The sequence below is a fragment of the Neovison vison genome, chromosome 12, assembly GCF_020171115.1.
Source record: "Neovison vison isolate M4711 chromosome 12, ASM_NN_V1, whole genome shotgun sequence".
Classification (NCBI taxonomy): domain Eukaryota; kingdom Metazoa; phylum Chordata; class Mammalia; order Carnivora; family Mustelidae; genus Neogale; species Neogale vison.
In genome coordinates, this window is record NC_058102.1 from 14,861,364 (window position 1) to 14,888,577 (window position 27,214).

The 27,214-nt window shown below is 51.2% G+C and overlaps 1 protein-coding gene across 4 annotated transcripts in view; it reads right to left on the reverse strand.

Moving 5' to 3' along the window:
* Positions 1-27,214, reverse strand: part of BTBD11 (BTB domain containing 11) — a 290,646-nt gene that overhangs the window by 150,280 nt on the left and 113,152 nt on the right. For 2 of the 4 annotated variants that reach the window (XM_044227574.1, XM_044227573.1), the window contains exon 4: positions 21,802-21,822. The exons of the other annotated variants lie outside the window; for them this stretch is intronic. In XM_044227574.1, the coding sequence (XP_044083509.1) occupies positions 21,802-21,822 (21 nt within the window). The remainder of the gene's footprint in view (positions 1-21,801; positions 21,823-27,214) is intronic. 4 annotated transcript variants of the gene reach the window in all.

Below are 27,214 nucleotides of genomic sequence, written 5' to 3' on the forward strand. Positions count from 1 at the left end.
TTACAATGTGTAAAAACATGCAGACACACACACACAGAGTCTCCCTCTTAGGAAGCAAAGGGCACAGTGCCAGCAGAAAGAGGCATTAAAGAAAAAGCAGCTGGTTGAGCACCTGACTCTGGGTTTTGGCTCAGGTCATGATCTCTCGGTTGTGAGATCGAGCCCCGCCTTGGGCTCTGTGCCGACAGCAGAGTCTGCTTGAGATTCTCTGACCCTCCCTGTGCCCCTCCATCCCCTCCCTCCCCCGCTCATGGGCACAAGTGCAAGTGTGCTCTCTCAATCTCTCTCTAAAATAAACAAATAAATCTAAAAAAAACCCAAAACCTGCACAAACCAAATGGCCCCATTGCTCTGATGTGGGGAGTGGTACCTATGCCACAGTCACCCACAACCTTGCCTGCCTGGGACACAGTGGTGGCAAGGGAGGGACTGGGATCTGGGGTTGTGGAGGGGGGATCTCGTCCTCCAGTGGGGACGATGAAGGTAGCATTCCCTGGTTATCCATTTCTCCAACCAGTTTTTTTAATCTCTTGAAAGCCTGCGGGAATAGCACATGGAGAGGAAAGAGGAAATTGATTTGAAATCAGAGAGGTTGGGCCTGATTTGCTATATGCTGATTCTGTGACATTGGGCCAGTTACTGAGGTCACCCCTGTGACCCTCAGTCTCCTCCTCTCTGAAATGGGCATCATCAGATCTACCAGGCCATGGTTCTCATTAAAGGAAGGAATGTGTGAAGGTCTGTCAGCCCCTGAGCATGCCTGCCTCAGGCTTCACCTTGGGGGATGTGCACCGGACATTGTCCCTTGGTGTCAAAGGACATCACACACTGAGCACGTCCCACAGGCACTTGTGGCCGCTGGATGTCCCCAAACCTGCACCTCCAGCCCCTTCCCCAGGCTTCCAGGACTCTAGCCCAAACCCTGGACCCACCTTGGCTCCTTGTTCCTCTTACAAACCCATCCAATTTGTCTTTTGCCTCTTTTTGTTCAGAACAAGCTCAGGACCACTTCTCAGTAGCCCCACTGCACCCCCAAGCCACTATGTCGTCTCTGATGGGGATTACTCTATGGTCCCAGCAGTGGTCTCCCCGCTTCCATCTCGGCCTCCGGGCACCCAGGTCTATCTAAAAAAACCCCACTGGATCAGGTCCCTGGGCAGATCCACCACTCCTGGGGCTCACCTGCCCCTCCTTCCCAGCTGGGTCAGTCCCAAGGCCATGACCTGGCCACAGCCTCCACCCCTGGCATTCTCAAGCCCCCAACCCCATGCTGTTTCTGCCCACTGAGCTTTTCTGACCTGACATCCTATCTGCCCGACTTGTACTCATGGTCAGCTCCACGAAGGCAGGGAAGGTAGTCTCTTGTGTTTCCTTCTCCATCCCCAGCGCCCAGAACACTGGGTGGGCACAGAGTAAGTACCCAACGGACACCCACGGAAAGATTTCCAGATGTTTCTTTACAAGAGGCACATTTAATATTCATAGTTTGTACTGGATTACAAAGAAAACAGACTAGACCCATCTAACCAGTGCCATCTTGTCTATATCTGGAACGAGCTTTGGGCAAGCATTTTGGAATCAGACCAACCAAGCTCTTTGAGCTTCTAGCTGATGCCTGTAAAGGAGCTGCCAGGAAAGGGGTCTGCAGGGAGAGAGGCTGAGGGTGCCCGGGATTGCATAGGGAATGTCTGCCATGCCAAGGGGTCTGACAACCCACTGGTCCCTGGCAAAAGCAGGAGCCAAGGAATCCACACGGTGACAGTCATCCTCCCTCCTGTGCCCTAAAGTTGAAATGGGATTAAAATAAGCATCAGATGGAGCTGGAGGCAGGGACGAGGTGCGGGGTGGGGGTGGAGAAGATATCCTACACCGGAACCAAAGCCTGGAGTGGAAGATAAAGAAGGCAGCACGCACTCTGTTCCTCTTCTCTGGAGGGAAGGTAGTAAGTTGACGGTTGAGTCAGTTCCCAAGTCCTGGGTCTGAGCACTTCCTGTCCTCCATCTCCAAGTCCCTGCCCAGTCAAAGCCTCCTGCCTCCGCTCCCTTGCCACAAGTCCCAGCCTTGAAGAGAGCAGGGCTGGAGCTCCGATTCCACTGCGCTGAGCTCTCAGCCCTGGACCCTCCCCTCCCAGCTTTCTCTTACCTCTTGCTGCTCTGGGGCAGGTGTCAAAACCAGGGTGGGACCTTGGGAGGCAGCAGCTCTGCCTTAGGAGGCTGTGGCAGAGCTGACAGAGCAGGGCAGTTACTGGCTGGGCGTGGTGACCATGTGTCATCCTGGTCCACCCAAGGTCCACTCCCCCTGCCTCTCATACCAGCATCTCCAAATTCCTAGTGGAGGACCTCCCTTCTCCTGCTCCCTGTGCAGGCAATGCGGCCTCTCTGTCTCTGTCCGCTCCGGGCTGGTCATTCAGAACACCGCTTCTCTCCGGCAACACCGGGGCGGATGGGGGGCAGACACGTTCCCTCATTCACAGTCAGAACGGCACTCTCAGAGAACACAGGGAGAAAGGCACTTTATGTCTCCCTTGCTTGAAGCTGGGAAGGTAGAGCCTGGAAACCCAGTGATTATCTTGCCTCCAAGAAGGGAGGCCATGCCCTAGGGGGAGAGCAGAGCTGAGGACAGTAGAGCAGAGTCAAGAACCTAACGATGTTATCCATGCCCCTGGATCCAGCTGTGTCTGAGCCAGACCCCTGGATCCTTCAGTTCTTGAAGGAAGACCCTTGGCTTCATCTCACCAGAGGAGCCCACATAGATACACACCCACAGGCTCGGGCAAGTCGGTTCACTTCCCTGGGTTGCAGTGTCTTTGCTCAACATGGAGGATCGGGGGGACTCAGTGATGTCCCAAGCCACGTCCAGCTCTGTGCTGTGAGTCTGCGCAGAGAGCCATTCCCAACCATCCAAGTCCTGAATTCCTGCTAAAGAGGAAGACATGCACCTCGGTGTCCAGAGGGAACCAGGCCAAGTGGGTGCTGGGCAGGGCCTCCTGGTTCAGGCCCAGGTCCCACATGGTCCCTTTTGTACCGAGGGCTAATGGATATCACAAAGCCTTCCAGGCACCTGCTCACCACACACAGTTCTGTCACTCCATGGAAAGCTAATTAGTTCTGGAAGCTGAGCAGCAGAAGGCACGGGGCCAGTGGTCCTGCTCAGCCTCTGCGTATTTGTAAGGCAAAACTCCCTTCCTCTCTAAAGCAGGGTTCTACATCCTCAACGCTATTGATGTTACAGGTCGGGTCAGATAATTCTTTGCTGCTGGGGGGCTGTCCTGTGCATTTAGGAGGCTAAGCAGCATACTCTAAGCATGAGATGGCATTAACCCCCCTCACCCTCCCCAAGTTATGACAGCTTGGTGTGTGTCCAGATGTTGCCACATGTTCCCGGGGGGGGGGGCGCAATTCACCCCTAGTTGAGAACCACTGCTTGAAAGAACGCTGATTACCCCAGAGGACAACTCTTGGTTCTGAGACCTGAAGTGTTCATTTTCCCTCTATCCTCCTCTCTTCCCACCCAAATCAATCAATCAATCAATCTCTTTCTGTGTTTCTCTTTCTCCTTGCTTCTGGGTTTCCAGGCATCACGCCTGCAGAATTCTGTGCTTCACCTTGGGATGTGACCCTTGGTGCATCGCCGTGGCTCATCGCTGTTTTCGCAGTCAGGGATTCATGCAAGGAGCTGAGTGGACCATCTCTCAGCTCAGATGCTCGTGCATAAGCTCGAAGGACTCACACGCACACCATTCTGCCTATGACGTCGGCGTCGGCAGTCTCCTTCTAGCTGGAGCCACAACCCCTCAGAGTTCGTGGGACTTCTTCACCCTTTCTGACCTTCTAACAGGCTCGGTCATGTCTTTGCCCCACAGAGCAGAATGAACACAATTTGGAGTCAGAAGACCTCTGGAGTTTGGGCTGTACCGCTTCATTAGCTGGATGATTTTGGCCAAGGGATCCGACCTCATTGAGCCTGGGCTCTGGAAAATTGGGATGACCTCCCTGGCTTAGGTCTACAAGGAAAATAAGGCACCATCAAGTCCAATGATCTCCCGGTATCCATTCTCCTCACTTCTCATTCCACCTGACTTTCCTCTGCCAGGTTAATTTTCCTAGAGCACAGGTATGGGCGTGTTCTCCTGTGCTCACATGCATGCCATGGCTCCCTATTTCCTAGAGGAGGAAATCCCTTTTCATCCTCCAGTGGGGTCCTGTTCTAGCTTTCTACCCTAGCTAGCTACTTCTGTGCTTAAACATTTTCTGAGGTTTCCACCTTTCTATATTTGTTCATGCTGTTCCTATACCTGGAATGTCTTTCTCTATCCTCACCTCGGTTTATCCTCTATAAGGCCAGGCTCAAAGGTCACCTTGGTTGGAGGGAGACACAATCTAGGCCCATCCTAAGTTCCTGTAGCCCTTGGCATCATGGGTTCTGCCTGTACCCCTCCAGCAGCAGCTTCAGGCCCAAGGACATGCCTCCAGGTAGCAGGTAAAAGCATGGGCACTGGGGCTCTCCGTCCTGGATTAAGCCCTAGACACCACTTGTTTTCTCAGTTTCTGCCTGGGCCTGCTCCTCCTCAGCTGAAAAATGGAGCTAATAATAGTGCCTCCTTCCAAGAATCGCACACTGTGGCAGGCACTAAGCCAACCTATAGGATTTCATACAGGCCACTATGTCAAGTATATATCAAATGCTTCTATCACCGTGCCTGGCACAGAGGAGGTACTCAATAAATTTCAGTACTATCACTGCTATCATTAGTAGGCTCCAGGGAGAGATAAAGAAAAAGACTTCCACAGGGCTAAGGTAAATTGATAACGACCAATTAAAGGACACGGACCAGCTTCGAATTCCTTAGTGGCCTCTGGAGGAGGAGAAAATTAGAAATAATAACAGCAAACATCTACTTTGTGCTGAGTACGTACCAGGCACTGTCCCAAGTCTTTTGCATGAGTTTACTCTGCAATTCCCACCGCAGCCTGGAAGGCAGAGACAATTAGCTCTCTTTTAGAGATGTGGACATTGAAATACAGAGAGGGCAAGTAACTTGCCTGAGATCACATAGCTGAGCTGGGACTCAGGCCCAGGCCACCTGGCTCTGGAGCTCCTGTACACTCCTGCCCTCACAGGGTGTGTCTGTGATCTCTCTAGGGACAGAGACCCTGGGTGGCTCTTCAGGGGACATCCCAGATCTGGAGAAGACAGTGGCAAAGCCCACACAGGAATCTAAACGGTGCCCTTCTGCGGGCCTATCAGTTGTTTAGTCTGAGCTCCATCTACAACCACCTGGGATTGGCCACCACACAGCAGGAGCAGAAAACATCTGGAGCCCAGATGTGCCCACCACTCCCTGGGCCAAGAAAACGTATGCACAATTTTCCAAACTTGTTGGTTCTCAAAATATTTTAAAGTGCTTTGTAGGAAGGAGGAAAGAAGTTGGGGGGCCTGGTTAGAAAGAACATCTCCAGGAAGAATCTCACACAAACCCCATTTCCTCTAGTAGCTTTAAACTTCTGCTGGTTCTGGTCGTTCAAAGGCTACTACTCCTGGGTCAGTGCCTAGAAGCTGGCTGGGCCCAAGGTCATTCTGAGGTGGTCAGAGGCTGAGAGTCTGGGGAATCCAGGACAGCCAAGACTGGAACTACTCTTGGATTCCAGATGATGTGAAGACCAGAGCCCTCTCTCCAAGACCTGAGATGGGACGGGCATCAAGGCCCCTGCACCCCAAACCCGTTAGTTACATAATAGATAAAGTCGGAGAAATGAAACTGATTTGTTATCTAAGATACCATCCTTCCTGAATTTAAGTCATTGCCTCTTTATTCAGACTCTTCAAATGGTGGAAAAGGAAAAATGGCTCAGCTGTGTCCACTCCCACCGTCTTAACCTGGATCAATTCGTTCCCAGCCCTATTCTCCTTCTAGCTCCTCTCCAGCCAATGGTCATAGCTTTCAAAATTCCACGGAGACCATGACTCCTTAAAAAACAAACACGTATGCCCTATAACTAAATGCCCATTTAAAAATCACTGCATATAGTTTCAGCTCTGGGACAAGAATCCCTGTGCTAAACCCATGCAAGTAATTGGCAGGAGCAGTAGAGTTGGAAGTCTGTGCTTGGAGGGAAGCCGGGGCTGAGCTGTTACCACAGTGGACAAGGCCGGGCTCTCTGTGAAGGTTTTTCTAGGGAGGCTAATCTCCTCCACAAAGGTCTTAGAGGAAAACCCCTCAGGTCTCAATATCAGCCAACTTTGACTTGTTCTGATCAATGGTCTTGTTTGAGGGCCACTGGGACAATGTAACTGACCAGGTTCCCCTTTTCCTAATGCCTTCCAGGAAGCTCAGAGCCCTGTTTCTAGCTCATCAGAGCAAGCACATAGAGAGGGTGGTAGAGCGCTGCTTTCAAAACGTGTCTCATTTCTGGCTCCGTTTTGTGTCTTCACCTCTCTTTTTCTTTTATTTCAGTCACTGAGTTCACATTTAGTTTACCTTTATATAACCTTGAAAGCGAACTTTAATCCTTTCTGGAACATGTTGTTAGATAAAATAGAATTAAATGGAATGGAAGGAAATAAAATAACAGTGTTGAGCTTGAAGTTTCGAAACCTTCCAGGCCTACCCATAGACCCAGATGACCTGTCTGCAGCATTCACACTGAAGTACAAAGAGTACTGGGGCACCTGGGAGGCTCAGGTGGTTAAGATTCCCACACTTGGTTTTGGCTCAGGTCATGATCTCAGGGTCATGAGATCGAGCCCCACATCAGGTTCCACGCTCAGTGAGGAGACCGCTTGAGATTCTCACTCCCTCTGCCCTTCCCCCACGCATGCTTGCATGAATGCATATTCACTCTCAAACAATAAATACATCTTTAAAAAATAAATAAAATACAAAAAGTACATTCTAGTGACATCTTCTTTCCAAAGGCCCGTCCATATGGGATTAGACTATTCCCATCCCAGTGGAAGCATCAGGCAGAAGCCAGTAGAAGAGCTGGTGTGTCTGCTAATGACCTTCCCATCCCAAGAAAAAAGAGCTTTTGCTGCCACTTCCCCACTAACAAGCATTAAGAGGTGGTCAGCTTTCCATTCTTCTGTTTTTCACAGTGATGTCTCTTGACCTACTCGTTGAACTCTATCATGGACACGTGCAAAAGGCAATAGCAGGAGAGAGACCCAGGCCCCCTTAACCTTACTTGGGTCAGAGGTGACTGATGGAAGTGGCCTTGAGCCATCTTTGAAAGCATGAGCACCAGGGCCTCATTTTTCTTTCATTTTTAAATTAGGCTCCATGCCTAGAGTGGAGCCCAACACGGGGCTTGAACTCACGACCCTGAGATCAAGACCTGAGCCAAGGTCAAGAGTTGGATGCTCAACTGACTGAGCCACTCAGGCGCCCTACCAGGGCCTCGATTTTGAAGCCTAAAGGCCCAGCACGCTCACACACAGAGTGGAGATGGATTTAATTGCCCTTCGTGAGCCAGCACAGAGGACGGGCAGGCCTGGGGACACAGCTGATGCGGGTTTCTTCTGAAAGCTGGACACCCCCCCACCACCCCCAACTCCCTCCAAAACTGGAAAACAAAACTGACTTCTCCACAAATATTTATTGAGGGTCTCCTATGTGACCGTTCTATCAGGCACAAGTATATGGACACAAAGTGAATACGGAGTAGATATGTTGTTTATACGTGCACAAATTAGTAAGTTAGCAAGCAGGCAGACCTATGCACACATACCTCATGTACTCCTTCCCACATGTATGTGCCCTGCCTTCAAGGAGCTCACAGTCCAGCTTGGGGGTATGGTGACAGATGTTGGCCTGTATAAAATCCTGGCTCTCTCCATTCCACCAATTTTTATGGAGAATCTCCAAAGGAGATTAAGCATCACCTCCTCTGAGAAGCCTGCCCTGATTTCTCTCCAGCCTGCCTGCCGCCCAGGCAGGTCGGGTATCCCATACATCTAGTGACAATACTGATGCCTGGGACACCCCCCCCATGCTCTAGCTGTACTAGGGAAGAATCTGCAGAATGTTCCCCAGTGAGCTGAAGTAGGACTATCGTTCTGAAGCACGGCTCTGGGTCAGGCACAGTGCTGAATGCTTTTCACGAACTATTTGCTTCTTACAGAAGCCTTACGAAGCAGGAGGTGTAATTATCTCCATTTTGCACACGGCAAAGCTGAGACCCTAGGAGACTGTCTGACATGTCCTGGTTTCCCCTCCAGGCACAGAAAGAGCCAGGATGAATCCAGGCCTCTTGACACCCAAAGGCGAAGATGGGCAAGAAGTGATTAGGTGATTTCCAAGTTGCTCATTTTCCACTTTGGCAACTTCCGGTTCCTTGGTCTTTCGGGGAACTGAAGTTTCTGGACTTCAGTTTAGAAAGAGGGCATAGGGTTGGGGAGGGCCGGCTTGGTGGCTCCCAGCTTGCAGCTGGCTCGACAGGAAGCCTCATAGGGAGGGGCAGGCAATGCATCACACAGCCTGAGTCAGCCCTGAGCTCAGTCTGCTTGGCCTGGACGGCAGGAGGCCTTGCCCACCAGCCAGCCAGCTCCCTCTGCCCTACCTCTCACCCAGCGGGTCCCCCCCTTTGTTTGTTTGGCTCTCTCCCCACCCAGTCTACCGAAGGAAGGGGTGGTTTGATATTGCAAAATAAGCAAATGAGGGCCCCAGCGGCTGGAGGAATGTTTGCATCTTGCCCCATCCTGCAGAACTGCAATTGCTTGAATCCCCAGCCACCAAGAACCAATATCTCAGATGCCAACACAGTGGCTCCAGGGGCATGGGGAGCTATAAGGATCTTCACTGGCCAGGCAAGGTGGTCCTATTCCTGAGGCATTTTGCAACCATCAGCAGGCATGGTGTGCTCTGCTCTTGGACAGTTACCGGTAGGAGCCAGGGAAAGGCCAGAGAACAAACTGGTACGAAGGAAAAGTACAAGGGTTTTGGTGTCAGAAACCCTGAGTGCAAGGCCCATCTTTATCCCTGACTACTCTGTGTCTCAGTTTCCTGTTTGTAAAAATGAAGACAACAATAGTGCTAGAGGCTCAGGTCTGACTTGCTAGGAGGGGGGAATACAATTGCTCATGTAAAGTCCTTATATCCCGGGGTCTGGCACAGAAATGCTGCAGGATTCACCCTTGCTCTCTAGAGGGGTTGCAACACGGGAGGGTCTGGGTCAAATTTGGGTTCTGCTAGGATCCTTGGGGAAAGACCAGAGGAGACAAGGCTGGAGCAGGGCTTCCAGGCAGAAGGCCAATGCAACAGGCCCTGGGCAGCAAAAATGGTTTGCTCTCACCCTTGGGTTCTGTCTGTTATGGGTGCCCTGAGCACCCACCTTGTCAGCTGAGTCATGGTTAGCTCTTATGTCCATCATATCCTTTGGGAATCACAACAAATGAATCTAGGTCTTATTATTATTTCCAGGCCACAGAATAGGCTGAGAAAGGTCAAGGTCAAGTCAGACTTCCATGGAACCCATTAGCACACAGAGTCTGCTTTCTGATTTGGGGCCTGGGGTGAAATTGTTCCCCAAAGGTACCAGAGGGAGGTCCAGGTGAAGGGGTGTTACTTAAAAGCAGCCTGAGGGGGGGTGCCTGAGTGGCTCAGTGGTTTAAAGCCTCTGCCTTTGGCTCAGGTCATGATCCCAGGGTCCTGGATTGAGCCCCGAATCAGGCTCTCTGGGGAGCCTGCTTCTTCCTCTCTCTCTGCCTGCCTCTCCGTCTACTTGTAATCTCTGTCTGTCAAATAAATAAATAAAACCTTCAGGAAAAAAAAAAAAGCAGCCTGAGGAAGTCAAGCTGGGATGGACATTCATTGCTGGGTGGTTAATAAGGTACATGGGGAAAAAAATCATCTAGAGAAACCCAGCATGGGGAGAGCCAGGGAAGTCAGGGAATGGGCTGAGGCTGTGAATTGTGAGTCAAGAAAGCCGAGTCCCTTTTTGATGGGGTCCAGCGTGGGCCAAAGAGAGGGTCCCTTAAAACAGTTGTTTCCAGACCTGAGTGGGCACCAGAATCCCTACTGGGGCTGGTACAAAAATATTGTTTCCATGGCCCCAGCCTGGCGGAATGTGATTTAGTAGAAGGCAGTATATCAGATCTCTGTGTTCAACTCACCTCTAGAGGCACACCCCTCCACACACACACTCAGAGCAGGGGGTGGTGGGAACCCAGCACTCTGCTACAGGTTGGTAAAATGTGGTACCAAGTTCAGGTTCCTCATATTATCCACCCTGATTCAACGTATGTTTGGCTGTCCCCTCCTTACCTGTCCTTCCAGCGCCAAGGGCATCCTAATCTCAAATCTTCCTGATTTCCCTCTAATGCCCTACCTCCCCCTGTGGGGCTGACCACCGCCTTCCCAACATCACTGGTCCAGTGACAAGTCTGTGGTCCCAGACCATCTGTCCCAGGGCCGAGCCATTTCAGAAAACAGGCTCTGATTTCTTAATCTTTGCTCAAGCATCTCTGCTTCCCATGGCTTTTAATCTCTCGGAAAGGGCTTGCTGTTCAGAGCAGCACTCCCTGAAATGTGTCGATATCTTGTTATAAATCTCCATGCTGCTGCGTCTCTAGGGCCGGACTCGGGGTCACAACCGCATTAGAGAGACAGTGAGCGGAGGTGGTACTCAGCAGCCGTGGCTGGCTGGCTGGGCAGGCCTGCACCAGATTCAGCTCCGAACCCATGCGCAGTAAACGTGGGCTGAGGGGCTCCTCACAAACCCGAGGCTAGAGGTCCAGGGCAGAGGAATCGGCCATGCCACTTGCAGGAATATACCCAACAGGACTTGGGCAAAATGTCACCAAAAACAGGTTCTAGAATGTTCACAGCAGTACCACACATGGTAGCCCCAACCTGGAAACAAATTTAATCTATGCTGTAGGAGTCAAGACAGCATTGCCCTGGGAATAGGCAGTGACTGGAGGAGGGGACAGGAAGGGACAACCTTGCTCCCAGTCTTGGTCTGGGGGCTGGTGACACAGGTGTGCTCTTGGTGAGAATTCATGGACCTGCACACTTTTCAGGTGGGCAGTTTCCATACATATATGACATTTCAAGTTTAAAATGATCTCACACCAGAGATGTCCACAAATGTGGGGGGGAAGGATACCAGAGATCCAAAAACAGCCACATGGGACTCTGTCTTCGCTCAGCTACTGGCCTGCTGTGGCCTCTCTTTGATCCCTGGGTCTCCGGGGGCCTCAGTGTCCTCCTTCACCTATAGAGCAAAGGCATGGGATTGTGATGACCTCTGGCATCTAAATGGGGACTGTCTCTGATGATGGTGCTAAGGGACATTCAAAAGCAGAGGTCATATCCCACATATCTCTGGCTTCCTTGAATAGCAGAACATCCCCGGACTCATCTAAACCTCTCTAAGAGCTCCATTTTGTCATTACGTCCTGTGTCACCAGCCTGTGAGTTCCTCCAAGTCCCATTTATCTTTACACTCTGAGGGCCCAGCCCCAAGGAGAGGATCCCATCAACTTGTGCTGGACTGAGTAGCAAGTGTTCCCATCAGAGGCAATAATGATACCAGGGAGACCCAGTGCTTGTACAAGCTTTGCTGCGTCTGTGCCAGGCACCACTCGAAGTCCTTTCCAGGTAGTATCTTATTTAATCGTCGGAGCAGCACCGTGAGGCGGGTTCTACATCCTGGCCCATTTTACAGCTGTAATCCAATGAACAGAGGGACCGCGTGAATTGCCTAAGGTCACACAGCTAGTAAACAGCAGGGCAGGGTTTCCAATGGAGCAGTCTGGCTCCATTTTGAATGTCCCTTAGCACCCGGGTCCATGTTTTTTTTTTTTTTTTCCAATTTATTTATTTTCAGAAAAACATTATTCATTATTTTTTCACCACACCCAGTGCTCCATGCAAGCCGTGCCCTCTATAATACCCACCACCTGGTACCCCAACTTCCCACGCCCCCGCCACTTCAAACCCCTCAGATTGTTTTTCAGAGTCCATAGTCTCTCATGGTTCACCTCCCCTTCCAATTTACCCAAATTCCCTACTCCTCTCTAACGCCCCTTGTCCTCCATGCTATTGGTTATGCTCCACAAATGAGTGAAACCATATGGTAATTGACTCTCTCTGCTTGACTGATTTCACTCAGCATAATCTCTTCCAGTCCCGTCCATGTTGCTACAAAAGTTGGGTATTCATCCTTTCTGATGGAGGCATAATACTCCATAGTGTATATGGACCACATCTTCCTTATTTTTACCTTCTCCCTAAAGCTACACTTCGATTTGTCCTGGCCTCTGGCATTTACTGTCCTGTGTTTGCTCTGCCCACCCCTTCCCTTTGACATTTTATAGGCTGCCATCTTAGCCTCTTGGCCTTAATCCTCCTAGATTGGAGAGGACTTTTAGGTTTATCTGTACACATCCACAGCAGCCACTCAGGGCCCTTCATCAGTGTGGCTGCTTTGCTCTGGACCTTCCAGTCTGGATGTGTCTTTGCCGTAGCAACAGCAGGGATGGATGGAGGAGCTCTGTTCTGGGCTGTGTCTGACCAGACAATATGCAAGAGCCCCTTGGTGTTTCTGCTTTGGTCCCCAATATCCTTCCTGGTCATGACCAGCTACCCTAGCTCTAGGTTCACGAGGTGCTGAGGAGCCCCAGAAACTACACTGGGCCGGGAACCCTGGGTTCTAGTCACCTCGAGTTCCTGTTCTAAAAAGCGGCTCTCTCTACTCCCAGGGGTGGGGTTCTCGCCAGGTCTAGGAGGAATATCTGGGAGCCTCCCTGCGATTGTCTAGAAAGCTCTAAGGGAAGGGAATCAACATCCCAGAATTCCAGGCATGACGGGGAAGTTGGCATCCACTATGCCACCGAGCCTCACAGCCTCATGAGGGAGGCGTGCTGAGTCCCATTTTGTAGAGGAGGACACTGAGGCTCAGAGAGCTCACCCTGCCGTGGGCCTCAGGAGGCATGAGCCCCCGTGGCCCATCTTAAAGCCTGACCTGCCGGATCACAGAGGGAGAAGCTGCTGCTCTACTTCCCTCCCAGAGACTCCAGGCCCATCTGCAATGAGTCCCAGTTACAAAGGCTACATACTGGGGACAAAACTCGAGCAAACCTCACAGTATTGCAACTCTAAAGGTCAACTAAGATGAAGCATCTCAGGGGCTCAGTAAAGAACCTGGCACACAGTAAGGACTCGGTACCTACTGCTGTTACTAGCGGTGGGAGCCCCTACTTCTGTGCCTGATTCCCAGATTCCAGGGAAATGAGAGGCAGACCCTGGAAGAAGATTAGATTCACTCACATGACCCTTCTACATCTCCCAAATCTTGTGAACCTTCTCTTATCCCTAACACTCCTTAGTCACATGACTTCACACTGGTTACTGGAATTCTCTGTGCCTTGGCTTCCTCATCCGTAAGATAAGATGATAACATCTTCCATAGAATTCTTATGAGAATCCATTGCATAAATTGTTATATGAATAAGTGCTCAGAGTAACGCTTGACTCAATGCACCATGTAAGGATTTGTATTACAGTGTATGTGAGAAAAACTTCCTGAGCACCAACTGTATACATACAATCCCATCCAGCTATGCATCAAGCCATCCAACAATTTATTATTTACTGAATGCCTCCTTCGAGCCTGGCATGCTCGGTACCTCCCATCTGTTCTCTGACAGCAACAATTCCCAACAACTGTTCTAAGGTGCTGGGATACCAAGGGCAATAAGACCTCCACAGCTCATGCTCTCTCCCTTGCCACACCCCCATTAGAACAAGCTCTCATTTCACCCAGATGGCCAGTGAGGCGTCTGGCTAACTCCAGCTTTCCAGATGGCTCCGTGCCTTCTCCCCCCAGGGTCTTTATTCTGGGTGGGTTTCCTCCTCTCTGGCCACCATCCCAAGAAGCAGAGACAGCCCCTCCCAGCTGAGGTCCAGCCAGCTAGAGGCAGGCACTGGGAGAGGTGCCACCAGACCAGGGTCGGTTAATCTTGCCTTTAATTAGCATACATGCTAAGTGACGGGGCCAGGGGTGACCCCACAGATGGCAGCCTGCTCTGCTGCCCGTGATAAATTGGGTGCATCCAGTTCTGTGAAGGGCCGTGTCTGTGCTGATTCCTGTGACTGCACTTCTCACACCTGCTGCTCGGGCACCGCGGCACTGAGGGGGTAGCATGGCCAGCTCAGGTGCCCTCAGTACCCAAGGCCAAGACTCCTGTCCAGCAGCCCAAGGGAGATGGGGCCCAAGTGGAAGAGGGGAGGGTGGGAAGCTCAGCTTTCCCTGGGCTCCCACGCTGGCTTCGTCCAACCAGATTCTTTGGGAGAAAGAACCAAACATTTATAAGGGCCCTGCCACAAGCAGCTTGCTACGAAATAGTAATAACTACTGGGTCAGACTAAAGGAAGTTGCCATGTCTGGAGGTCAAAACAGAATTGAATACAGCCAATCTCATGTGGTTCAAACTATTATTATCTGACAAGTGCTTTCTACGTGTCAGGCATTGTTCTCATATTAACCAGCTGAGTCTTTACAACCACACTTGGAGGAGGGGCTCCTTGCTGGTGAGGGGCCCTCCTCTCTCTGGCTTTGTGCTTCAGAGTAGATGACTTCCATTGGAACACCAGCTTGTTCCCTGACTCTCTCCACCCCAGTGTGTTCCAGACCCTGTCCTAAGTGACTGACATGTGTCACCTCACTTATTCCTCGTAGGAATCTTATGGGATGGGTACCAGTGTCGTTCCCATTTCAAGGGTGAGGACATCAAGTCCCAGGCATGTTGAGCACTTATTCAAGGTCATGTGCTTAGTAAAGAGCAAAGGCAGCACTGGAAGCCAGGCTGTACCATCTTGTTGGGGAAGAAGCTGAGCCCCTTCCTCCCTCCTTTCTTGACTGCTTCCGGAGCCAGCTGCCTAGAGGAGACACACGTTCTGCCTCTGGGGTCCCTTTATGCAGAACTTCACAGAGGCAGGATTTGGCCTGTGGGGGAGGCCTTTGTCTGAACAGAGGCCCCGAGGGCTAGGGTCTGGTAATGAGGCCCACTGTGGCTACGCAGGGAAGCCACCTCCTGTAACCCAGCCTTCCTCCATCAGAAGGGAGATATCGTCATCATTGTTTGTCTGCCTAGTTGGGTTTCTGTCTCTCCATCAATTCCAAATTTAGGGGGTATGGGAAGAGTGGTGTTATTTAACGGACCCTTAAAGTCCCTACCCTAACCATCCCCATTTCGCAGATGAGGAGGCTGAGGCATGGGAAGCTTGTGTGATCCGGCTGAAGTTCTCTGAGATCCGATGAGCCTGCTCATGTCCGCTGGACCACGTTTCAGCAATGTCACCTGGGTCCAATGGCTCCAAATCTTGACTGCCCCGCAGGTGTCACAGGAACAACCCCATTCAGATCACAGAGTGGCCATGAGAGTTAAATGTTAGAAACCACAGGTTTAAGACTCCTGGAAACATGCGTGGTGCAGAGTAAACACTCAATGTTAGCTGTGAGATCAAGAGTAACAGGAAGAACACCCACTCCCTTCTACTCTCGTATCCTGCTCCTTTTTCCATTGCATTTATCTAAATCAGAAGTTATAATGTTCACGTATCTATGCACTTGGTTCTTATTCCCTGCCCCCACAAAGTATAAGGTCCAAGAAGCAGGGTCCTCATTATCTTACTCATCTCGCATCTCCCCTGCCTAAAACAGTGCCTAACACATAGCAGATGCTTAACAAACCCTTGTGGAACAACCTTATATATTCACCAACGATGGCTTCTTTCCCTTCCCCAAGGACAAGGAACACTCAGCTTACAACCCGCACCCCAGGAGCGGCTCCTCCTTGCAGTTCATCTTTTCCCACCCAGCCTCGCCCACAGGGGACTTTGGACGAGGTGCTGCGCCTTTTCAAGGTCATGCTCAAGGTGTCTTGCTCCCACTCCCATCCCTGGCTCTCTGCAACTTTCACGGCCCTAGTGGACCCCTGCGAGAAGGCAGCACCCCCTTAAACTCTCGCTGCCCGCAAGACTCCTGTCTGGCCAGCTCCTCTCCCTCCCAGCATAATGGGAGAAGAAGCCCTTTCTCCCGCCAGGCCCACAAAGCGAGAAATGAGAAACGCACACCCCAGGCTGCTGGCTGGCTCCGGCGCTCGTTTCGTTGCTGCCTGGGAGCGCTTGGTCTTTAGATTTCCCCCTTTTTGGGCTTGATTAATACAATGCCAGTTTCCTGCTGCCCAGCCTTCAGAGAGGCATGTTTTGCTTTCAATTCGGCTGACCTCAGCTCCTGCGGGAAGGGTTCATATGGGAAAATCGGGGGGTGGGGGGAAGGGATGTATTTGGCACATCCTGGTTGCAAAAACCATGAATGAGGCTTAGCAAAGCTCAAGAATCCTTCAAGTCAGGGTGAAGGCCAGGAGTGGGGGAGGGTCTCTGAAGGCGTCTCCATTTGCTTCTTCCTGCACATGGGGGGCGGGGGCACCCCTGGTCCCTTCAAGCAGATCACATCTGGAGGGATGGGGCTGGCAGTCACATCACATCAGGAGCGCCCAGAGGCCAGCCACGGCTCACCTCTGCTCTTTGTTTATTATGGGCCTCGGCAGCTGAGTGGCTCCAAAAGGCGAGGAAAAGGCAGGAGGGAACAGTTCTTCTTTAACAAAATGTGGGATAACGTTTGATATAAAACAAAGCGTTTTTCTCCAGGGCCCGTTCCCTAAAGTCTCTTTCTGTGATGGAGTAAAGCAGGAGAGAAATGGGTGTCACCTCAAGGAAACTGGTTTCTCCCGGTCTCAGAGGGGGTCAAAATATAGATGGGGTCTGGGCACGCGTCTGCGGCACCGGCCCGCGACTGTGCGCGCGCGCGCGTGTCGGGGCTGCGCGATCCGGCCGCATCTCGCAGCTCTCGAGCGAGCGTCTGCTCAGAGTCAATAGAGAGGATTCAACCCAGTGAACAATTATCGAGTGTCCCAGCTGCTGCCGAGGACAAGAGGGCGACAAGACAGCCCCGGCTGCCAGGAGCTCGCAGGCTGGCTGTCACACGCCAGGCCACGGGCACGGGATGCCCCCTGGGAGCACTCGCCGGAAGTGGCCGTGACTGCTGGTCTCCGCAACCCCGCGGCACAAAGACCTGCTTTGATGTGGTCCCCGCTACGCTGCAGCCGGCCGCCATGCAGATGGCCTCCCTGCCCCACCTGGCTGTCGCGTTCACGGCACCCCGACCCCGCAGACAGCGAGCGCTGGCTGAGACTCGCTCAGCACACTGGCGACGCGGACAGCTGGCAGCCACTTGATACCCACCGTGTGCTGTCTGGCACCGTTCGGAGGGCCTGGCGGGAACAAGCTGATTTTGATTCCCCTCAACTCCCCTACGAGGGTGACGTTGCAAACACACAACCCCTTCTCCCAAGCCCATGGAGCCAGATGTGGCTCAGAATTCAGAAACTCTGGGATTTCAGGAAGAGGCTACGTCAGATATGCTGTATATCACTAATGCGCACCCAGGATCCAGGAGGATTCCCATAATCGATCATCTTAGTGCCTGTCCAGCAACGGGTAGGAATAGCTTCACTCGGTGGTAAGACTGTAAAGAACCCCGCGTCCTATGTGCCAGGGTGAGCTGTCAAATGAATTTCTGCCAGTGTATGGAAAAAACCCCTCCTGATTCCAGAGCTTTCTGGGATTTGCAGTTACAGATAATTGGGGGTGTGAAGCCCTGTTCTGCACAGAAGAGTAAAACGTGGAGACACAGAGCTGGGGAGGAGAAGCAGGCTTCATTCCCAGGTCAACTGGCTCCCAAACTGAGCTCTTAGGCTCTGCACATGGCACAGCCTTGCTTACGTGTCTGTGGGGACTCCCGAAGAGTTACATCCCTGGGTGCAAAGGCCTCTGGGTGCAGCTCCCATAAGACCTCTCCAGACCCAGGGGTGTTCACATACTCTTGTTCTGACACTAGGAGCTGACCGCACAGGTTTCTCAACACACCAGGAGCTTTTAGTCCTGTGGTTTTTGCAAATACTGTTCCTCCTGCCTTGAATGCCTCCCACTGTTTGGCCAACTCCTATTCATCCTACAGAAGCCACTCAAATGACCCTTCCCTGGCGAGCCACACACCAATCCCAGTGGGCCCAGGATGACTTGTGTCCTTCCTGCCCCTGCTCAGAGCTGCAAGGCTCCTTGCTAACTCTCCGGGAACACTTTCCACTGAACATTTAAGCCAGATGCCAGGGGACCCTGCCTGCTCTTTGGGATGGGGACAGCCAGGCCCCAACCCTCAATTCCACATCCTCCTGAAGTCCAAAGGCTTTCTCAAGTTGACTGTGGATCCCAGGGTCTGCAGCCCACGGTAGCCTCCAGTCTTTTTCCTCTGGGCCGTCTCATTCACACAGTAGCCAGCACCCTCCCCATGCCCACCGCCCAGCCACAAAGCATCTGTGAGCAGAGCAGCCTTTGCCGGGCATTTGCCATTAGGGTGGGTGGAAGAGAGGCAATGTTGCCACTGTAGGAATACAACCTATCTCAAACCGAATGTAGGGTTTTGTTCTTAAATGACCCCCACAGGACAATGTCTTGTTCCTCCGCTCTATGGGTCCCAAGCCTCCCACTACCTCACAGGTGTCCCCCCCCAATCCCGCCATCCCCTCTACTCTGCTCTCTTCTCGCCTCTGGCCACCTCTCAATGCAGATCTGACTCCAACTCCAGTTTCCTCTACTCTTTCCTTTTGCAGGCGCTTTCCACCACCCTCCTACCTCATTGCCCTTGACCTCGGGCTCCCACCTTCAGTACCATAAGCAGCTCAACCAGACTTTACCCCAAAGCAGGCAGCATCCTGCTGGGGGGCTGGTTATGTAATAGCCCATTATAAAATGTCTCTGCTTATCATAGTCATTTACTATCTGTCTTCCTGGAAGAGGCCTGCTTTGCTCAGCTCAGTGTCCTCTGTCTCTAGCACAATGCTGGGGGCACAGGAGGGCTTCGAGAAGTGATTCTGTGGAATAAATAAATGGGAAGTGAATAGTCCTGAGATGCATGACAAAATGCAGAGAAGTTACTTCCTACAAGAGCATGGAAGACAGAAGCCGAGGAGTGTGTGTGTGTACACATGCATGTGCATGTGTATTTTCTGGGAGTGGGGGTCACAGATTCTCAGGCCTGGGAATATATAAGGTAGGAAGAGACCAGATAAGACAAACCCATGAGATCAGTAGAGATGCCCAGAGCCTAAGGCCTGAGTCACCAAGAGCAGCCTAGTGATCAAGAAACGTGGTGGTGACTTTGCCCCCAGGGCAGTGGCCCTGGCTGTGCCTTTTCCCCCCTAGTATGTAGATGAGGACAGACCTCACCCATCTGTCCTCCAGCACTCTCCTCCCCTGATTTGATGCCTATATTTTCAGAAGGAAGGGACAGGATTTAAGTCTAAGAGCTTCATGTCTACTTGTGTTTAATAAGCCATTACTGAGCCCTTCCTATGTACCAACCCCAGTACCAGATGCGGGGGATACAAAGGTATAAAGGGGCTCACAGAGGCCCACACAGATGATCCCAACGCAGGCAGTGCAGTCTAGTGGCAGTGAGCATGTGCTCTGGGTCCTGAACATATGACCTTGCCAAAGTCATTGCACCTCCTTGCCTTGGGTCCTTCCTCCCTAGCATGTGGAGAGTAACGGGGCCTCTCTCACTGGAGAGCTGAGAGTTTTAAATGAGTCAATATGTATCACGACTTCAGAACACTTACGTGACTTGAGCACACTCTGCGGGAGTTGGACATACTCCTACTGATGATGGTTACTATTACATTGTGACGAACACTACTGCAATCCTTGTCATGGTCCTGGGGCTCCATCGAGACCCTCTCCGACCTCAACTCTCAACAATCCCCCTCGGCCACCCCCTTCCCCCCGCCTCACTTCAGACCAGGGTTTCTCAATCCAAGCATTATTGATACTCAGGATTGGAGATCATCTTCGGTGTGTGTGGTCGGGGATGGGGCTGTCCTGTGGACTGTAGGATATTTAGTAGCATCACCCCTCCCACACCCAGCTGTCACCTAAAAATATTCCCAGATACTGCCACATGTCCCCTGGGCAGGTGAAATGGCCCCAGGTTGAGGCTCACCACTCTGCATTCAGTCATCTCCTTGCTGCTCAACTAGGGAAGCCTACTTAGACCCCAGGGTCTTAGCACCTGCTGTTCCTTCTACCTGGTGTGCTCTTCCCTCAGATGAGCAGATGGCTCAGGTCTCGGCTCAAATGTCACCACCTCCTCAGAGAGGCCTTCTCTGACCACCACGGCAACAGGCAATGCGTGCGCGCATAATCTCACGTGCACACACACACACACACACACACACATACACACTTCATGGCTCTCAAACTCCTTTTCAGCCTTCACCCTATGGCTAAACTCCATCAGGCCAGAGCTTGTGCCGGCCCAACTCAGAAGGCTGTGGGTTCCACATAAGGTAAGACGCAAAGCCAAGCTGTCCCCAGATGTGTCTCCACTGGTCCATCACTCCCTGTACGGACTCTGATGAGCTGTGGAGATCATCTGGTCTCCCCCTTATTTTCAGCTGGGACAGCAGAGGCCCAGAGTCAGGAGGGGAGAGCCTCCTAAAGTGGCAATATAGGGACCAGAACCCCCAGCTCTTCTGATCCCAGGCCGGAAAGGCATTCTCCTGAAGCCAAAACTGTAAGGGAGGCTGGTTGAGGTCCCTTCACACAGCATTAGGGCAAGCTCTTTATCTGCAAAATGAGGGTAAGCCCCTTGTGGGGTTGTTGGGGAGATTAAACGGGATTGTTTATAGTTTATAAAACACCCAGAACATGCCCGGTGCAAAGCATCAGCTTAACAAATCACATCTGTTATTGCTGTTCTTATCGTTATTATTGCGAGGCCTTATCTCACACCAAGAGTATGTGGCTTAGCTACAGGCTTTGGAGTCTGCCTGTGGTCGTGCAAATCCCGGATCCATTGCCTCCTGGCTGTGTGATTCTGGGCAAGTTATTTAACCCTTCTGCACCTCAGTCATCTTGTGCATAAAATGCGGGTAATCGCAGAACCTACCTCATGGGAAGCTTCCGAGGATGAAAGGAAATCATGTACGCAAAGTACTCAGCCCCATAGCCTGTGCTCACTAAAAGTGACTATCGCCACCGTCATCAGTGACCGCGACCATGACCTCCACCACCACCATCACCACCATAGCCTCCTTGTTCCGAAGTGCTCACGCAGTCTGGCCCCACACCAGCCCCAGAGAAGGGCTCTACACATCCCCGTGCTGACTGACCTTCAAGTTCTCACCCCTTGGTTCCCAGGGAAGCTTTTGCTTCACCCAAAACTCTTGCTCAGAGGATTTCTCTACTCTCAGAAATGCTTCTAAACGTGACAGATATCACAGGAGGGTCCCAGAATGCACTCAAGATAGTCTTGATCATTGAATATGAAACTAATATTAAAATCTCACTTCTTTCAAAGGCACTAATAAGGCATAATAAAATGAGGCATAATAAGATAAGACTTCCATCTTTCTGCAAATAAAAAGTCCTTGCAAAACGTACAAAGATTTGTAGGACTGGCAAAGCCCCACCCAGTCCTTTACTGAAGGGATTTTTAAACTGAAGCAGATTGAAGTCTTACAATTCTCCCCAGGGATGCCCCCAAAGGGAAACAAGAGTCCTGACTCTTCTCCCATTCAGACCATCTTCTCTTGGGACAGCTTCTTCTTTGCCCCAACCCATGATTCTAAATCACATGGAACTCTGCAGAGAAACCCTAGCTCTGGCCGGCCCTCCTTATTTATTCATCAGCAACTTCAAGTCTAGCTGACTTTGGAATCCTGCCAGGACGGGAAGACCATTATGCCCATAGCTTCCCGCTCTGGATTCCCGGCCCTGGGCCTGGTTTCTCTTCTTTCTCTGGAGGCTTCAGGGCTGCTGTGAATCTCTGAGGTTGGAGTTTTGGTGTCGTTCACCTCCCCAGCTTCCCTCCCCTCAAAGCTGTCTTTCTTTTTCACGGCAAATAGAAAGTAGAAAGTTGGTCATTCAGAAGCTGTTAAGAGTCAAGGGTTTGGAAACCAAGGAGAGGGGTCGGTCTTGGTTTCCCAGAGCTGCTGTAACAAACCCCCACAAACTCAGTGGCTTAAAATAACGAAATCTATTCTCTCCTAGCCTGGAGGCCAGAAGTCTGAAATCAAGGCGTCCGCTGGGTTGTTCCCTCTGGAGGCTCGGAGGGAGAATCCGTCTCAGGCGTCTCCCAGCTTCTGGTAGCTCTGCGAAGGTTTGGAGCTCCGGGGCTTGTAGCTGCGTCCCTCGTCCCCGCCTCTGTCTTCAGGGGGCCTCTTCCCCTTTGTCTGTTCTCTGTGTGTCCTCTTTTCTTTTTATAAGGCCAGATTGCATTAGGGGCCCACTCTAGTCCAGTATGACCTCATCTTAACTAATTACACCTCCAAGCCCCCTAAGGTCGCTTTTTAAGGTTGCAGGTAGACATGGATTTTGGGTGGGGACAGTATTTAACCCAGTACAGGGGGCAAGGGCTAAAGAAAATGACTTAGTACTTTCCCCCACTGGAACCCTCTCTCAATGCCTCACCTAGGCCGCAGTCCCCCAGTGCAGCCTGGAAAAAGGAGAAGCACTGTGGCCCCTCCGTGGGAGAATGTGGAGATTTCAAACCACCAGTGTGTCCGTGTGATCTCATCCTGACCACAGAGGGAGACTGGGCTTCCTCATCTTCCAATGACAAAATGGCCCGGAGAGGTTAGGCCACTTGCCTAAGGTCACATATCTGCTAAGTGGAGAGTGGGGCCTAGATCTCAGCCCTTCTCCCCCAAATCCATGGCTCTTTCTGTCTTTCCATTTCCTCACCAGGGAAGATACAGGGCTGGTGAGTTTGCAAGAAAAAACTGGTGGCTTGAAAACCTGTTAGGGGTTTGGAGAGAAATTGCTTCTGAAGAAAGTAAGAGGGAGTAAAGAGGTGTCCCCAGAACCCAGTAGCAGGGGCCTGGCCAGGGAGGAAGAAGGCAGCTTGTTTTCCCCCACCATGAAAAAATATCAAGAGAAGCCCAGGTTTGGTGGTCTCCCTTCCTGCAGTTCCTCCGCATTAGCTCTCCTCTCCTGCCGCAGGCTCCTTGTGCTAATTCTGTCTTTACCTGCAGGGCAGCTTTGCCATCTGCAGAGAGATGAAAGTGAGCCGGGACAGGTGTCTGGAGCGCAGGAGGGATGAGCTCAGCGCACCTGCAGGGGGCGCTTGGAGGGCAGGCCGCCTCGCTGGATACCCTAGCACGCAGGGCTGGGCCCCAGGGAAGTACAGGCAGAGGTCGGTCTATTTAATCAATGGTAACAAGCTAGAGTTTGAGAACTAGCCTTGGTGTGCCCACCTACCTTGGGGCTGCCGCACCTGCTCTTCCCTCTGCCCAGAACATTCTCCCCCAGAGGGGCACATGGGCGCTTCCTCACTTGCTTCAAGTTCTGCTCTGTATATGACCGGCCTTCTTAAAATCCGTCCCCTCCCCCAACTCCCTAGCTCCCTCCCTGCATTCTTCTCCAACATCTTATGTATTTTAGTTTTCAGTTTTGTTTATAGCCTATCCCTCTATGTCCTAGGGGCCAGAAGAGGAGGGATTTGCATCTGTTTTGTTCACTGTTGAATCCCTAGTGTCTGCCACGTAACCCAGACCTCAATAAATGTTTGTTAAATAAGTTGATATGTGAATGAGTGAATTTACTACAAGATTCAGCAAGGTAATGTGAGGCTCTGGATTCAGATTCTCTAGAATCAAATCTCACTCCTCACTGCCTGGCGTGGGACCTTGGGCATATTCCTTAAATGTCTCTGGGCATCAGTCTTCTCAAATGTCAAATGGGGATAATAAGAGTGCCTGTCCCACAGGCTTGTGAGGAGGCCAGCTGAGTGAATCTCAAGTGCCTGGTACACTGCCAACCTTCCATGTATATAACAGCTATCATGATTATTGGATTTATTAGTATTTGGGAAAGAACACTGCAAAGTTGAGCAGGAGAGAGTGTGAGGGAGACATGCCCCCCCCATCCTCAAGGGCCTTAAGAGTTTCAAGCACTCACTGAGCTACCAGCATTTATTCCAGTGCCTAGCACAGAGTGGGCCTTCAGGGGGCAGCAGATAAAGAGAACGTGCCCCATTTTCCAGGGCCCCTGACAAAGGATGGTTCCATGTTCCCCCCCATGCATGGGAGGCAGCCATGGTGAGGGGAGTAGGGAGGGTGGAGTATATCCAGAAGAGGTGGGTCATCCGTTGGCTTTCCATCACATCTGCCTGCCCAAGGAGGCTCCCTCAGACATCTAGGGTTCAAGTTCTGGCTCTGTCCCCAGCTTGCCTGACCATGCCAGGTTTCCATCTTGAGGACTTCCAGAAGGAGACACATCCTGCCAGATTCTATCCTGACCCATTAGGTAAGTATTGATGGGGCTGTTGTTCTAGGTCCAAACCTCCTGCCAGCTGCCTGAAGGGTGTTGGATCTTGGTCTTTGCACCGACTGGGCTCCAGTCCCAACTCTGCACCTGCACCTGCTTGAGGAGAGTGACCTTATGCAAGTCACTCAATTTCTCTGACCCCATTCTCTTCATCTATCAAATCACACGTGCACACACACACACACACACACACACACACACCCTTCACTGCACAGAGGAGTGTGACAATGGAGCAACAGAGCCTGTATAAAATACCCACAGCAGTGCCTGGTGTACAGCAGGGGCTCTGGACACAGTGCTTCCCTTCTCTTTCCCCTGGCAGGCAAAGGGAGAGGTGGGGGAGGAAGAGAATGAAGATAGCAGAAGTGAACATTCACCATGTTCTTGTACCTAACCCTGCGCAAAGTTAAAAGCTTTGCCCATTTCAATCTCCTTACTATTCCCATTTTACAGGACAAGAAATTGAGGCTAAGCAACGTCAAGGAAGCTGCCCAAGGTCACACAGACCCCAACAGAAAGAGCAGGAACTCAAACCCATTTCTTTCTGTTGCTAAAGCCTTGGTTGTTACCGCAACACATGGCCTGCCTCTCATGGAGTGAGCACTGAGCCACTGGTTCCCTCAGCCCACTCAGCCAAGCAGGAAGGTACAGGTGGAAGAACACGGCAGGACGCTTGGCACACAGCAGGCAGCTGAGGCCATGCCTCCGGGGCTGTGGGTGACATTGCAGCTTTTTATCAAGCCCTTTGGGTGGGGAGCTGGGACAGCTCTGAACTCACAGAATCCTTTCTGCTCTAACCAGATTGAACACTGTGAATCTCTACCCAGAGACCTCATCCATTAGGTGATTAAAAGCCATAGATCAGCCTGCCTGGCTGCCAGCGCCATTATGAATAAGAAGTGTCAGGAAATCTTTCGGCATAACCAATGTCTCTGAAATTGCCATGGTGACAGTTAATAAAACTTCGGAGTCTCTTTTGGCAGGCGGGCTCTGCCGCCAAGCAGCAACATTTGGGACAGCCTTTGAAATCATTTGTATTTAAATGAGCCATGAGTGCCATAGCTCAAAGTTCCACACCCTCAGATTTAAAACAAACACTGCCATCAGAAATGAGCTTGTCAAACAATTATTCCCAGCCAACAGAAGTGGCTACGAACAGCATTCAGGGCACCCAGGATTAATGAGAGGCAGTAAGACTGACCACCTTAGTGGGTATAGACATGGTTACTAGAGTTAAACTGCTCAAGTTCAAATCCAGGCTCCAGCACCCTTCTACCTGTGTGAACTTGGGTAAGTTACATAACCTGTCTGTACTTCAGTTTCTTCCCATATAAAATGGGATAAAGCTTAGTAACTCTTTCAGTGGGCTGCTGTCAGGATTCAGTGTATTACTACTGATCTCTTGGTCAGTTTGGGCCACTATAACAAAGTACTCTATACTGGGTGATTTATGAACAAGAGAAATTTAAAATCTCACAGTCCTGGAGGCTGGGAGGTTCAAGATCAAGACACTGACAGATTCAGTGTCTGGTTCACATTATGCTGGCTTTTTACTATAACCTCATGTGGCAGTGGGAACAAGGGAGCCTCTGGGGTTTCTTATAAGGGCACTAATCCCATTCATGAGGACTCCATCCTCACACCATAATGACCTCCTAAAGGTCCTGCCTCCAAACACCACTGCATAAGGGGTAAAGCTAGATAAATTCTGCAGGGGACATAAATATTCAGTCTAGAGCAATGGAAAAGGCTTAGAACGGTCCCTGGCATCAGTTTAGTGCATACTCATTTACTTACTAAACATTTATTGGCACAATGTCTCCAATTTTTCAAACCACTCTGACTCATACTCTCTGACCCATACCCTTCCACATCAACTCTGCACTGGACCTGGGGGCTTCTTTTGGCCCCCAAAAGGCAGTGGACATGATGGTGTTCTAGTTCCGAGCCTAGTCCTGAAGATCTTGTTACATTTTCCTCCCTCTCTTGGGGCCCTAGCAGGGCCAGGTGAATGAACCTAACTAGCCTGCTTCAGGGTGACAGGCTGTGGAGGAGAACCCACCTGACCCCCACACTTGTGAGACCCCAGTCCAGAAAATAGAACCAACTCCCCTGACCTAGAGCTGACTCAGAGGATGCATGAGAAATCCTAGTGGAGACTGGAAGAGCCATCCAGTTGTACCCCAAATGTGCATTATTAATAATGCTTAGTGTTTAAGTCATTTGAGTTTTGGGGTGGTTTGTTACACAGCAATACCTAACAGATACCGGATCCACTACATACTGAGAACGGAGTGCGATACTATCATCCCTCCAAGGGTTCACTGTCCAGCAGAAGAAACAATGCCAACAAGGCCTTCACAACCGGGCCTTGTGGGATTGCCCACTGAGAGGGAGGAGGGCACTCCAGGCAGCAAGACCAGCATGGGCAAAATCTGGGAGGTGAAGAAGAACCATGAATCCAACTTTTCCTTGGGTTTGGAGACAAATGCAAAGGTTCAAGTATTTCTTCCCCTACTGCCATTATCCAATAAGCAGGGGATCTGAGCATCCCATCTCTCAACAAGGAGGAAGAACACAAACTACACAACCTTCTCCATGTCAGAGGCAGGAGCTTGGCTTCAGATAAACCCATGTCGTCATCTCCACAACCGAAGGAGGTAAGATTTTTCAGAGAGGCAAGGAGGCTGGGAGACTCGCCTGAAACCATTCAGTTAAGAAGTGGTACCGATGCCTCTCCCAGGTATGAGGCACCATGACCCAGCTTTAGAAGCAGAGGGACAGCAGTTCAAACCACTCGCTAGGTTTGTGGGGTTTTACTGT